This window comes from Tiliqua scincoides, chromosome 2, assembly GCF_035046505.1.
Source record: "Tiliqua scincoides isolate rTilSci1 chromosome 2, rTilSci1.hap2, whole genome shotgun sequence".
NCBI classification, from domain to species: domain Eukaryota; kingdom Metazoa; phylum Chordata; class Lepidosauria; order Squamata; family Scincidae; genus Tiliqua; species Tiliqua scincoides.
Window position 1 is genome coordinate 92,806,431 of NC_089822.1, and position 15,363 is coordinate 92,821,793.

The 15,363-nt window shown below is 42.6% G+C and overlaps 1 protein-coding gene across 2 annotated transcripts in view; it reads left to right on the forward strand.

The window, feature by feature from the left end:
- Nucleotides 1-15,363, forward strand: part of LOC136639408 (PH and SEC7 domain-containing protein 3-like) — a 163,893-nt gene that overhangs the window by 61,641 nt on the left and 86,889 nt on the right. For both annotated transcript variants that reach the window (XM_066613572.1, XM_066613573.1), the window contains 5 exons: nt 4,521-4,733; nt 4,856-4,936; nt 7,141-7,253; nt 8,575-8,633; nt 13,832-13,921. In XM_066613572.1, the coding sequence (XP_066469669.1) occupies nt 4,521-4,733; nt 4,856-4,936; nt 7,141-7,253; nt 8,575-8,633; nt 13,832-13,921 (556 nt within the window). The remainder of the gene's footprint in view (nt 1-4,520; nt 4,734-4,855; nt 4,937-7,140; nt 7,254-8,574; nt 8,634-13,831; nt 13,922-15,363) is intronic.

Consider the following 15,363-nt stretch of genomic DNA (forward strand, 5'->3'; position numbering starts at 1 on the left):
AGTTTAAAGTTATTTTTCCACTGAATTGGTATCCACTGATTTTTTTTATCCACTGGGGGGTTCCGAAACAGAACCATAGTTGATTATGAGGCATGACCTGAACTTCTGTTGTTTTGCAGCCTACCAACGTTGTGGCAGCTATTTTTGGAGGCACCTGACTGAATTATCAGGAGCTCCTTAACTGAATTTGGCCATGGAGTTGGTGAGGGCACCTAGGGTTGGGGACCCATTTTTTGGTGTCACTGAGGACTTCATTTATCTCAGGTACAAAGCTCCATGACGTGGCTTTTGTTCACAGGTTTCAAGCATGCTGTGCAACCAAGGTGCAGCTGCTTATAGAATTTTCCCAGAAAGGAAAACCAGGCAAGGCTTCTTCTAAGCCAGCCAGTCAACCACATGGTGGCAGGGGATTGCAGCAACAAGGATTGACTAATATGACAATCACAATACAAAATACAATGTCCTAAAACTACAAAAGAGTAAACAAGTGGAATAAGATACATGGCTTCAACAGCAAATATTTCAAATACAGTGTTAGCAGCCAGTAGTCTCGGCTCATTAGCAAAGAGCCTTTTAAAATAAAGAATGGCCGATGCTTCTCCTAAATACCTGGATTGAGCTGACCAGTCAGGCTTCCCTCAAAACAGGCATCACTATAGACAAGAGACCCTAGTTCAGGTTGCTACCCATTGGACTTCAGGTGACAACCTTTTATTTCCTTTATTTAGATGTATGACAAATGACATGCTTAATTACATGAATCTGTGGCACTGGGTGCCAGCCAGGAGAGCCAGGCCAGTAATGTGACTTAGGAATTGAACTGATGTTAAAAGGCCTCAGATTCTAAAGGCCTTGAGGAAGGCCACACCCTTCATTTGTCAGAATCCTCTGACAAGGGAGGATCTGAGAATCCTCTGAGAAGGGAGTGGCCTTCCCCAAGGCCTTTAGGATCTGAGGCTTCTTAACATCAGTCCAATTCCTAAGTCACTTTACTGGCCTGGTTCTCCTGGCTGGCACCCAGTGCCACAGATTCATGTAATTAAGCATGTTATTTGTCATACATCTAAATAAAGGAAATAAAAGGTTGTCACCTGAAGTCCAATGGGTAGCAACCTGAACTAGGGTCTCTTGTCTGTAGTGATGCCTGTTTTGAGGGAAGCCTGACTGGTCAGCTCAATCCAGGTATTTAGGAGAAGCATCGGCCATTCTTTATTTTAAAAGGCTCTTTGCTAATGAGCCGAGACTACTGGCTGCTAAAACTGTATTTGAAATATTTGCTGTTGAAGCCATGTATCTTATTCCACTTGTTTACTCTTTTGTAGTTTTAGGACATTGTATTTTGTATTGTGATTATCATATTAGTCAATCCTTGTTGCTACTTTGATAACTTTTTGTGTAAGAAGTGGGAGAGGAATACAATATAATAGTAAAATTATTTTCTCTGACTTACGTTCTGCCTTTTCCTACTATCTGCTTAAGATTCACAATTTTTATCCCAGCCTGTGAGTGTATATGGTACTTTATATTCATTTTTCTTTTAGAAAATTTTTAGTGCTAACCATTCTGTGCTTTTCTGCAGTCAGTTGCATGTGGAGTAAGTGGCATTCAGAACTTTTTTTTGAAACGTGATATATAAATTAATAATTGTTTGGTTCCATATTGTGCCAAACATTTGGTGACTTTACAAAGTCTGTCTAGTTTCCTCATCTTTTCCTGTTTTTTAATCTAACTCTATCTCCAGTTGTCTTCTTCTGCAGAACCTTCTCTGACAAAAACTAGCTATATTTCACATATGACTCCATTTTGGGCCCAAACCTCTTTGCAAGTTGTCCCTTACATAGTCTCTCTCTCTCTCTCTCTCTCTCTCTCTCTCACACACGCACACACACACACACACACCCCTGGTATACAGTTCCCCAAATCCATTTCTTTGATGTCTAAATGATATTAAGTACTCTTTGAATAGCTCATAGGCTTTCTCTAGCCCTGTGAAGGCCCTGTACTATAGTGGCTTTTCTGTTTCTTCCTTGCTATGATGATCCAATTTTCAATGCAGATCATCTCTCCACCTCACCACCTCTTTCTAGGTAACCTATTTTAGAATCCTGTAGTTTTTTCCCTAGGAGAGAGTTTTCAAGGTGAGCTCATTCCCAGGATTTATGGAAGAAACAGTCCTCCCCCTTCACTTTTGAAATGCAAGGTGTGCTTCCAGCCATTTTCTTTCAAAGTTTACTTGAACTTAAAAAAAATCTTCTAATAACTAAGAAGCAAGCCCCTCCCCCAGCCTGAAGCATACCATATAGCTAAGTAGTGAGATTATTACTATGCTTTCCTTTCAAAGTTTTTTTTGGGTTTTCCATTCTTACCTTGAATTTGCCTGTAAAGTCTGCTATCCTTTTAATAAACATTGTTTTTACTGCAATTGGACTGTTTTGCCACACTTCTTATATTCTAGAACCTCCTTATGCCTTCAAGGCTTTATGTTACCATGTTTTTAACCTGTCTGAGTTTCAAAGCTTCTTGTTTTAAGTATTGAGAAATTCCCACAAGTCATTTTGGAGTGTCTCTGTAAGAGATGTGGCAGCTGTTGAGATGTAGTGAGATCATTTTGGTTGCTCTTGAGGGTGGCTGAATTCCCTGTTGACTTTGATCTCCGCATACTCCAACAGTCTTCCTGAATCCAGAAAGATCCTGGCACCTAAGGAGTAGTTATGCCCAGAAGGTCTTATCATAGATGCCAGGTGGTGGTGGTGAAAACTCAGTCATTGGCTGAGCTTCCCTGTCATCTCAGTGGCATGGGGCAGGGAAAACATTGGTGGTTGCAATGGGCAGGATACTGTTTGCTCAGCTCTTTGAACCCTACAGTAGGGAAAGGAAGGCAGAAGAGTAGAGGGAAGGAGAGGTAGAAGAAGCAATGAACAGGAGGTTGGGTCTCGGGTAGAGAGCCAAGGAAAGGTAGGGGAAGAGGCAGAAACCAAGAGCATTTACAAACCTGGCCCAGGTGCTGCCCAGGGGCACAGGACCGCAAAATGCTGCCCCCCCGCCTGAAAAATGGCACTTACGGTGAAAACTGTAAGTGCTGTTTTTTGGCGTATTTAAGGCCTTAGAAGGCCTTCTGGGGGCCGTGGAGGTTGCATGCAGCCTCCCCAGCCCCCAGAAATGCTGAAAAACAACTCTTCTGGTTTTCTGTGAAAATAGAAAGTAATGTTTTTCTCCATTTTGAAGGTCTCAGAAGGCCTTCTAAGGCCTTGAAAATGGGCCCCCAAAAAGAAAAAAATGGTAGTGGGAAAGGGTTGTGCCACTGTCCCCCCTGCAGAGTGCTGCCTGGGGCATTTGCCCTCCCCGTCCTCCCCAGGTACGCCAGTGACCCAGAGGCCTGAGAACTAGAGGAGGGGACCAGACAAGGGTCCTTCAGAGTGAAATGAACACCTGAAAGAGGAAATGGCTGGGTAGACAGAAAGGGCTGAACATTTGAAGAGCTACAAAGGAGAGAAAGCCCAAAGGTTGGTGTGATGATTGTGGTGTAGTGTGACACTTTTATTTCATATGGGGGAGAGAAGAGGAAGTTCCTACAGGAACTAGGGCTTGTTTCATACTCTCTCAGTGCACTATATATTTAAACCATAGCATGACATATGATTAGACCTGTATTAAAGAGGAAGATGTTGCGATCTGATGCTCTGTCTTGAATGAGAGCATTCTACCAGGAATTTTATCAAGAGCGTATGTGGAAGCTGGCAAGAATACCTGCTCATGGTCACTTCACAACAAGGTGCCTGTTTTAGTTCTTTGCAGGCTTAGGGTTAAAACTGGTAGGTCATAACAGCTAAGATGTTTCTTATTTAATATTGTGCTTAAGTTTCTCCCTTTGGCCTTTGTTAAGCACATGCCTATGTGCTCTTCAGAATGGAATTGCTGTCCTAAATTCTGGGCCTAAAGAACTACCAAAATCTACCGAGCTGAGCTTTTTCTGCTCTTGCCCCTTGCCCAGCATACCATGTATGGGAAGTGCCCCACCACCCTCATGTCACCTCCCATACATGTCTGCCATGTATAGCTCCCTCAAAACAGGCAGGAATTGTCTTGGTGGTTCAACAGTTATGAAAATATGCCAGCAGACTTGGCAATATAGAATGCCATCTTACACGTGCTTAAGTGGTAATTTCTTAGACTCTGTGGCACAGATATGGTTCTGAGGCTCCTGGCTTTGAAAAATATTGTATCTGGAAAATGAAATCATGGACATACTCCACCAGTAAACTCCTAACCAAGCCCTACTGAAACAAATAAGACCTGAAAAAGACTCTTTTGTTTCAATGGGGCTTCAAGAGAAACTTCCAATAAATAGTTCCTTATGTGTCCCCATTTTGTGTTTTATGACTCAATCTTTCTAACCATTTTCTTCCTTGTTTTATTAAAAAGGTTTCCTCCTTGGGGAAAAAAATAATCCTTTTGTTTTCTTGTCTCCCCATTTTTCCCTCCCCATTCTCTGTTCCCTTACTCTTCCTTTTGTTTCATAGCAATGCAAGACAGGAGAGTTCAGGACCATTAGATGCCGTAGGGGACATGGGAAGCAGTGATATTTTGGAAAAAGAGGGGCATGAAAACGTGAGCCATGACCTCATCAATGGCACCACCAGTGGCAACGTGGAAGCAGCCCGACGGCTGGCAAAACGCCTCTATCATCTGGATAGATTCAAGCGATCTGATGTAGCGAAGCACTTGGGGAAAAAGTATGCTCTGGCTTTCTACCAAAATGTTGTTCATAGTGTTTTCTGCGCAATGATAAAAAGCAGATGATGGTTTGCTTTCGAAAGTAATGCCATTTCTTTGCCTCTCTCTTCTTCTCTTTTAGCAATGAGTTTAGCAGACTTGTAGCTGAGGAGTATCTGAAGTTTTTTGATTTCACGGACATGTCTTTGGATCACTCCCTCAGGTATGCAGTCTAAAACTTCACACCTCTTTTCCTGGGCCACTTTAACAGAATGCAAGCCTAAGAGCTTGTCCTAGTCACACCTACCCTAAAGTGCACCAGTGTACTTCATGGTGGGACGCAGCATTGCACCTGTCCATTCCAGGCCTGCCTTGTCTCTTCCCACTCTTGTCTCTCCCCACACCCAATAGAATGTACAGGTTGTATAGTCTAACCTGGCAGGACAAAGTTCCAAACAACACAGTCCTGGAACGTGCTGGAATCCCTAGCATGTATTCACTGCTGAAACAGAGACGCCTGCGTTGGCTTGGTCATGTCGTGAGAATGGATGATGGCCGGATCCCAAAGGATCTCCTCTATGGAGAACTCGTGCAAGGAAAGCGCCCTACAGGTAGACCACAGCTGCGATACAAGGACATCTGCAAGAGGGATCTGAAGGCCTTAGGGATGGACCTCAACAAGTGGGTAACCCTGGCCTCTGAGCGGCCCGCTTGGAGGCAGGCTGTGCAGCATGGCCTTTCCCAGTTTGAAGAGACACTTTGCCAGCAGTCTGAGGCTAAGAGACAAAGAAGGAAGGCCCATAGCCAGGGAGACAGACCAGGGACAGACTGCACTTGCTCCCGGTGTGGAAGGGATTGTCACTCCTGGATTGGCCTTTTCAGCCACACTAGACGCTGTGCCAGAACCACCTTTCAGAGCGCGATACCATAGTCTTTCGAGACTGAAGGTTGCCAATACAATAGTCTAACATAGTGGTTCTCACATATTTAGCACCGGGACCCACTTTTTAGAATGATAATCTGTCAGGACCCACCGGAAGTGATGTCATGACCGGAAGTGACATCATCAAGCAGGAAATTTTTAACAATCCTAAGCTGCATTCCTACCCACTCTTACCCAGGAGTAAGTCCCGTTGACTATCATTGTTAAAAGAATATACATAGTAGCCTGTTAAAACTACAGGTCTGTCACATTTCCCCAAATGCAGTCACATACCATGGTAGCATCAAGTCTAATATATTAAAAATAAAATATTGAAATGAATGGGGACCCACCTAGTGGGTCCCAACCTACAGTTTGAAAAATACTGGTCTAACACATGTGGGTCTGCAAGCCTGACCCAAGGACAGGTGGGCAATAACTTTAGGGTATTGGGCCTATGTGTTGTGAACTTTACATATGTGCACACTGTTAACATTTTATGTCTAAAAAGCACATGTGAGCCAAAGGAATTGCCTGGGCAGAAGTGTTTCTGCTGTCATGTTTGTTTTGAATGTGTCTTTCTGAAAACAAGCAGTGTGTAGGACTGCATGATTTCTTTTTGTGGTTGGTTCAGTTTTTCTTTGTCATGATGGAAACCCATGAAATCTCTTTGTCAAACCCCCCCCCCCCAAAAAAAAAAAAAGATTTGGATTGGTTTGTTTTTTTAATGAATTTGTAAAATGCTCTCTGTGCAACTGTCTGATCTAGAGGGTGACAGTGAATAACAGTGCTTTGAAAGATATCCTATGGAGATTAGAGGAGGACATACTGAGAGTTGAAAGAATGAGAGAACCTGACAGCTGCATCGTTAAAATAAAACAAACAGCTGTTTTGATTAGCTGGATTTAGAAATGTGTATTTTCAGGTTGTGCTGTTTATGCAGGAAAGCAGATCTGCAGCAAGCTCAGCATCTAGAAAGTCCTATCTTAGTGCATAAATGATGTGATGACCATATTTAGGAAAGTAGTAATCATTGTCTATCCCATACCTCCTCTTCCCCCGCCCACCCTCCAAGAAATGTCTGGGGTTTTATAATTGCAGCAGAAGGATATATAGCCTCCCAGCACTTTGGGTTTGTCTTTGAGATCTCCCCCCCCCCCCAATCTTTAACTTCAAGAATTGCAATATGTTTATAAATTAGGAAGACAGGCTGGAGACAGGCAGATTTTTGAAAGTGGTTTGAGAGATGCATCACTTCATGGTATATGTACTGTACCAACTTTCTGTTTGTCTTGCTGGTCAAACAGTTTTTGCAGACAGTGCAAAATCTTGAAACAACTGTTTTGTCCAGGAACAAAAGTGGGTTGAGTGTATGCACCCCCGTTGGTCATATCTCTTTCAAATAGCTCTCAATTCTTTGGAAAAACCTGTTGTCCATTTTCAGAAATGTCTACAAAGGTTTGCTTAATGTTGTCTTTTTTCCTCCTCTTTAAATTTCATTTTAGGACATTCTTTAAAGCCTTTTCCCTTATTGGAGAAACTCAGGAAAGAGAGAGAGTTTTAGTACATTTCTCCAATAGATACTACCAGTGCAACCCAAATACCATTTCTGCACAAGGTAAATTTTACTTACATTGAATACTGCCTTGGAAATAACTAATCACCTGGTTGCCTGTAAAAACAAAACAAAAACATCACTGCTTCCAGACAACCCACTTGCCTGGGTTGGTTGTAGTTTGCATGATAACTCCCCTGTTTGTTCTCTCATTCATTCTTCTACCCTGAAGAATACTGGCTCTTCGAGCATGAACTGCAATTTGAAGTGGTACAATCTAGCAATATCTGTTCCGCATGACTCTATAGCTTGGCTCTTGGTTAAGTGGTTATCAGGATGCATCACCGAGACCACAGGTCATGAGCTTGTGGAGCTTGTGAGCTCAGGGCCAAACTACGCATGAAATTTAAAGTGTTTCTTGAGTTGAAGGGCTTAGGCCCCAATCGTATTCAGTTTTCCAGCACTGATGCAGCTGTGCCAATGGGACATGTGCTACATCCTGTGGTGTGGTGGGGGGCAGTCTTGGAGGTCACTTCAAGGTAAGGGAATGTTTTTCTGCTTACCTCAGTTTTGTATTGCAGCTGCATCAGTGCTAGAAAGTTGGATAGGATTGGGCCCTTAGTTTCATTAATAGCAGTGTATGGAGGACCACAGTGGATGGTGGTGGTGGTGGGTAAGGGGACTTCAACCCTGCTCCTGTTAACCCTACTCAGATTCACCCCAGAAAAAAGCTCCCATTGGTGCCAATGGTAGTTTTTTTTCCAGAGTAAGTAGCAGCCAGAACAGGAGACCCTGTGGTCTGGGCCTGTGACAGTTTTGAAGCGAGGAAGAGAGGGGGATGGCACTGTGTAGGTATTCTGGAAGTGAGTGCCCCATTCACAAGTAAAGGAGAGGGTGCAATTTAAAGGGTGAGAAGGACCTGTTGGACTGGAGCTGGTGTGCTTCATGTACTTCACAGAAACTGTACTTGTTTAAATACCTTGGCTTAACTATATTGTAGTTCAGGCTGTACAGAGTAAGAAGAAACTTTCTATAAAGCTAATTTCTGTGGCTGAGGGTTATGCAAACTGTTGATATCTGTGATGCTTCCAAGCTTGGTTTACATGGTTGTTCCCTCCCCCCATAACAGGCATAATCAGGCTAGCTCATTGTTTCCCCCCCCAAATGATTTCATTTCATGAGACTTCTCTCTTAATTAATGTCATGTATTTCTTTATAAGCAAAATGCTTTTGAAAGGAGAGTGTGTTAATTAGTCTGCAGGAGGTCCCAACTCAGCTTGAATCATGCTTTCACAAGCAAATGTCAGTAGTGGGAAGTGTGATTTTTTTTTTCCTTGTGTGACTTTCTGTATGTCATGCTTGGGGTGTTTTTCTCCCTCTGCAGATGGAGTCCATTGTCTCACATGTGCAATGATGCTGCTGAATACTGACCTCCATGGCCATGTGAGTATTCTGCCAACAAGCAAACTGTAATCTGTTCTTGTAATTTTTGGGATGTTCTTTGAGCCTCTTCCTTTCTGTTGAGCACTCATTGCTGAAGACCTTGCAGGGCTAGGTTCTTTCAGCCAAAGATACAGCAGGTGACTTAAGTAAAGGTGGAGGGTCTATGTAGAGTTTGTGCAACAAGCAAAGTTCCAAAGGTTTCAGCCTATGTGAATTACAGATAGGCAGAATATATTAAGAGCCCAATTCTGTCCTTCCCCTCCATGCTGGTGCAGCCATGCTGAAAAAGAGTGCACTGTATCCAGTGGAGGGGGGGGGGGTGCATCAGGAAGTTTTGGAGGAGAAAGTGTATTTAAATCCCCCTACCTCTCCATAAGCAATGCAGTGGGTCTCCTCTGCCCATTTTGCAGTGAGTCTCCTCGGACCTGTGTCAGCTGTGTAGAAAGAGGTGGGAAGGCTGCCCAAAGGGGCGATATAATCCAACACATACCATCACCTGCTCCTGCAGTCTTCCTGTTCCTCCTACCCCGTTCGCCCCTTCCCTGCCCCCTCCGCAGTCTTATCTGTTTCTGTGGCTGCTAACAGTTCCACTGATGGACAGGGGATGCTGCCGCAAAAGGTGGCAGTGCTTCCAAAATGGTTGGCAGCTAAGTGCTCTGTACATTGGGAACAGGGTCTTCCACTGTTGCAAAGAGCTATGGCAGGCAGCCCAATCGTGTATAGCAGTGTTCCCCAAACTGTGGGTCAGGACCCACTGGTGGGTTTCAACCTGATTTTTGGTGGGGCACCAAAGGGTGATGGAAAGCTGAAATAATTGCCTTAAGCCATGAAGCTATTCAAAAATCAGATATAGTAGCTGCTAGTTAAGCTGCAAAGAGCTCAGCTCCTGTAGTTTGCAAACATGTGTAACTGTAGGAAGATAAATGTTAAAAGGTCTTTTTTCTGGTTATTATTACTTGTAAGTAAGTAAATAAATATTTTATTTTTTTATTTCACTCTAGATCTTTTTTTTTTTTAATCTTGTAAACCTAAGTGAGTCCTGATAGAGTGTCATTTTAAAAAGTGGGTTCCGGTGCTAAAACGTTTGGGAACCACTGCTGTAGAGGTTTGGACAAATTAAGGGACAAGTTAGGAAGCAAGCATAGCAGGTACATAGTAGCTAATAACAGAGAGGCAGAGAGAGGAGCAGTCTTAAGGGCAGAGGACTGACCACATTTTCTTTAGCAGTAACTGGTCCAGATTAATGGACTCCAGAAGGTCCTGAAAGCTCTATAACAAAAAAATTGATGACTTGTTTTATCACCTGACTTTCTTGCTCATGTTGGTTCTGGCATAGCATGTGCTCCTTGGTTGATAGATAGCTAGGAGCCATACTGGTGCAAGTATGTTACAGTATCTGACGTATAGGCCTCTCAGTTGTAGCCCTACACAAGCAGAGGTTTTATGTTGTTCTCACAGCACAAAATCCTTCCTCTTTGGAACCCAGTATTGTACATCTAGTCACAGACACAAAATTGAGCTATATATATAGATGGTAACTTCTTAGAAAATTGGCAGTGATATTTTAGAGCTTTTTTGTTCAAGGTACAGACAGTTTTTATTTCTCCCTGCTCTGCCCAAATTTGTCAAACCAGAGCTTTCAGATGTATTCTGGAGAAGGCTAGATGAAGATCTATAAGTATTACTAGGACACCTGCAATATATATGCATACATTCTGTTGTGAGTGTTGCTAGTATTATGACTGTTGTTCCCTCTTCCCTGACTTGGAATAGATTTTGAGGCAGTTATTTCTGAAATACAAAGAAAAATGTATTTCCAGTCCACAGAAGTGGTCATGTGATATTTCCAAAGGGGGACTACGACTCACAAAGCTCTTGCTTCTTTGGGCAATGTCGCATTCAGGATGTGGTGGGATGAAGTTGACCACATCCAAAATTGAGTGGGATTTGGTCTCGTAAATTTCATGCTGCTGGCTTGAGGTTGACTGGGACAACTGGCTACAATTAGTAAAATGGCAGGGTAGTCATTTTCTACCATACCAGGAAGTGGACAATACCAGGAAGTGTCTCTTCATTAGGTTTGTTCAGTTATCCATTTGTCAATGACAATCAGACAAAACCATTTGTCAATCAGAGCTAGCGCCACAGTAGTGGTGAGGAGATGGTCCTTCCTTTTGTTTCATAGGGAAAAAATTGTCAGCCTAGTCCAGGGGTGTCAAACATAAGGCCGGATGAGGCCCGCGGAAGCTTTTTATCTGGCCCTCATGCTCTCAGCTGCTGAGCAATGCTAAGGTGTTACTGCTGTAAGGGCAGCCCACTTGAAAATTGGGCTCTCTTATATCTTGAAATATGATCAAGATTTGTGTATTTTCTCTTCTGTCATTTGCAGCTAATGAATTCCTAAGTGAGAAAAAGTGCTTATTTTTGGTTATGAACTGTTTAATGGCATCACTTCCTGCCTAATGGCATCACTTCTGGCCCTCAGCAGGCATCATGAATGCTGTTCGGCCCTCGGTGTGAAATGAGTTTGACACCCCTGACCTAGTCTAACAGTGATTTTACCTGTTGTAGACTTGCTGCAGTGTCAGACCAACTTATGACCACCAGGTGGCAGAATGTGCATTGAGTTATTTTAAGTGCTCTTGTATCAGTAGGTCTCTGTACAAAGCAGTACCTTAGTTTTGTATTTACATTTAAAGTCCAAGTATCTGACAAGCATCATCATGGCCCTGAAAGCACATTGGCACCTTGAGATCTGGCTGACTGGGTAAAGGGGGAGCTAAGACACCAGAAGGCAGTCTTAATCACAGGCTATCCCTGCAGGTTAGAACTGAGCCACAATTTCTTTATTTTTCATATCTGTATTCATGTGAGTCAAAAAGTGCCTCCTTTTCAGCCATTTTTCTGTAGTTGCAAATGTATTCCTGTTATTTCAGTTCTGGTAATCTCAGCACAATTGTCCTCCTTCTTTACCCTCATTGTTCTTGGCTTCATTTCCGTTTGCTACCATTTCATTCTGTTGGTTGTGGCAACCCATGTGATTTTGTTTACGACATCCAGTTGATGTGGTGTAATCACAAATGCTCATAAACAAAGTCATGTGGAATGCCACAGCTAATACGATTAAACAGCAGAGTGGGCAAATGAAGTCAAGGAAAATGAAGGCAAAGAAGGGAAATGTCCTGAGGAGGAGGAGCTGCCTGGAGAACAAAAGGATGCCAAACAGTGTTGAAACAACACAAAATTAGATATTTGGTGCAGCCATAATTTATATACACTTGTATGGGCCATTGAGCGGGTTGAATACGTAATGGGAAGCTTGTGCTCTGACATTTTTACTTGCCTTCTGAAGCTGAAAGACATCTTTCCTTAGCTTATCTGTATCTTTTCTTAGCTTATATGTTTAGCATAATCCTGTTAGGTACTAAGTGTGAAAAATGCACAGTGTCAACCATAACAATAACAGAATATTTCCAGTCTCTTTTGTCTTCCATCACAAGCTTTGAAGTGATTGTTCTAATGAATATATTATTTGTTTTTTGGGATTGCATTATTTTTCTAGGTGGTAAGTTGGGCATTTGTAACTTGGAATGAAGTCATAACTTGGAATGCATTTAACCTTCATTGTCTGTTTCCTCACGATAATTCAATGCTTCCGTTCATTAGCATGTAACAGAACTTTATTAAACAATATTTATTTGTACACTGCTTTTCTTTTCTTTTTTCCTTTTTTTTTAAGTCCAAAGTGGTTCACAATATATAACAAGCCCATCAGTTGCATGGGATGGCATGTAAATGACATTCTACCAGAGATATAAAAGAGTATGAGGTCCTAATTGCAGAACATTGAAAATCTAGCTTTAATTCCCAGTACTGCCACATTCTTTTTTTGAGATGCCGAGTGAATCTCTTAGTGCCTGGAAATTATGCAGAGTTTTGGTAAACTGGGAATAAATATGTATATGCTAGTTTGTGTCTTTGTAAATTTGAGCCCCTTTGCCAGACATCACATACTGATGTGTGATAATTTTTCTGATTGTTTAGTGTTGAGGGCCAGTTACAGATGAAATGCAGTTAAATAGTGAAGCACAGGATCATGAGCTATCTCCCCAACTTCTGCATTCTTGAGAATGAACTTGTTTCCACTCTTCCACCCAGTCAGTTATTTATTCTTCCTTGGCTGCTGATTAAATCAAGAAGACCATGCGATTTGCTTTGTTGTGTATTTGCAATATTTATACTTGCTGTCCAGAGGTGTGGGATTGCACTAAGCAGCTCCAATATCTCTTGATACATATATGTGTATGTTCAGATAGCCCCAGTTTTCAGTTTTAACCATCTCGGAACCTGGTTTCAAATACTGGTTAAAGAGTAACCCTTGTTCGCTTTAACCATAGTTAATCTTGTTATATGAGGAACAGTTTAATCATGGTAAAGGCAGGAGTGGGGAATTCACTCTGAAGAAAGAAGGGAGCGCATGATCCCATTGTCCACACCCAGACTACAAGCCTATGGATACTTACCTGGGAGTAAGCGCCACTAAACATAGTGAATCTTAATTCTGAGGAAGCATTCATAGGATTGTGCTGCCCAGTGCCTTGTCTGCAGTTAAGAGCATTTCTGCGCTCAAGTGAAACTCCATGAACTTCACTTTTGTGTGTGTGTGTGTGTGTGTGTGTGTGTGTGTGTAGTAGTAGTAGTACTGTTCTTTTTGCAAAGACAAGTTCTTTCTTTGTTTTCCTTCACTTTTTGAAACATGACTGACTTTTTAGCTTGTTGATTTCGGGCTGTTCTTCTGGCAAAATGATTCCAGCTTTTGTTTTGTGGCAAGACCTGAAAATTCTTGGAATGCAACCCACTGCCATAAAGTGCTTTAAGAGCCACAGTTGAAAAGCCTGTGCAATTGCTAAGATTCATCATCCCCATTATCCTTGTTGGAGTGCTTACCCACTGTTTGTCTCCCCCCCCCTTCCTGGTAGGGTATAGCTTGTTCATGCTGATTTCTATTTTATAGCTTCGTTCATGCAGACATGCACAAAAAGAATGTCTCTGAACCTGGGTTTGCTGCTCACACTTGGTTGTTACCTGAGAGGGAGAAAAATCCATTAGAGCTTTTCACATAATAATTGTTTTTGTTACTACTGTCCTGCTCTCTTCTGATAATATGCACTAATATTTCTGTGTCATGTATCTTTCAGAACATTGGCAAAAAGATGTCCTGTCAAGAATTCATTGCCAACCTTCAGGGAATGAATGAAGGCGAAGATTTCCCAAGGGAACTCTTGAAGGTGAGGCACTAAATAACTTTCCGTCATCCAAATATAGCATTAACTCTAACTTTGCCAACCAACTGTGGCTTGTCGCTTCAAGACTGACAAAGCTGTTTGCCTTTTCTAATTTGGAATTGCTGCTTTTAATAGTGAATAGTTAGTTCTTCACTGTACCCATGGACTGTTGAATCTGTTGCTGTATTCTAGAGGAGCAGTCTCCAAACTGCAGCCCGCTACATCATGAAAAAGCCTGTCTGGGTGCAGTTCTTTCTGTTCCACCTCGCAGCCACCTTTCTTCACACCTGATTGTCTCTCATCCTTGTGCTGGGTAGCTACTGCCCCCAGAAAATCAGAGCACAGAGGCGCCTGGGGCAACGGGCATCCAAAGTGGCTACCTGGCATGAGGCTGGGAGGTGACAGGAAGTGAAGAAAGGTGACTGTAGTGTAGAATGGAAAACGCCATGCCCATCCTCCTTTTTTGTGACACTGAATGTTTTAGTATTATGGGGTTAATATGATCTTGGTGCAAGAATTCCCAAAGTGTGTGCCAAGTCCTGAAGGGGGACCTGGAGAGATGCTAAAGTGTCTGTTGAACAATTAGGCTACTGTATTGGAAGTATCCACTGCTCTGTGCCCTTAAGTTTCATCCTCAATCGATTCCTTCCTCTCACCTACCAGAGTTTGAACAAAAACATTGTCGAGAGTGAGGGATTAAGGGTGTACCAGAATTCTCTGATGCAGGCTGTGCAGTAATCCAAGAGTCATCACCGTTGCTCAGATAGCGCTAGCCCATCCTTGAGTCCTGACTCTGCAAAGGTGGCGAACTAAATCTCAGTGCGCTTCGTTATCTCTGCTGTCTTCCAGTTGCAAAGATGATATATGTTGGTAGGTCTATGTATACATGTATATGTACAGCTTTGGCAGGCCCCACCTTAGTATTTGCACAGATCTTTGCAGGATCATGGTCCTTTTTTCATTTTTCAAAATACATTAGGTGCAAGTATTTGGAATATAGTCAGTGTTCCTGGTCCAGCCGTGTGTACAGGTTGTTGTATGCCCCTTACCGGCTTATACTTACTTGCTGACCACAAGAACTGGAGGAGAGGAACTTGGAGGCAGTGTGAACCTTCTTGATTGGAACTGTCCTTATGGTTCCCAGTCCAGTTGTGAGTTCTCTCTGTTTAGTACTGGAAGTTGGATGTAGTCAGGACCCATGAACGTGGCACCCATTTGTGTGTAGGACTACCCAGCCTATCAGGGGATGGAGGCTTGCTTCCAAGTTTGCATTGCCCTAACTGTATTGGAGTCAGCAAGTGACCTTGTGTAATATGTGAAGGCAGAAAGCCAGCCAAGCTTTTTAACAGACAGATAAAACTGGCTGTTCAACTGAGTGTTTATGGTAACAGGTTTTTCTTAGACCTTGGAAGAAAAGGTGCCTTTGGGCCTTTATAATTGAATGG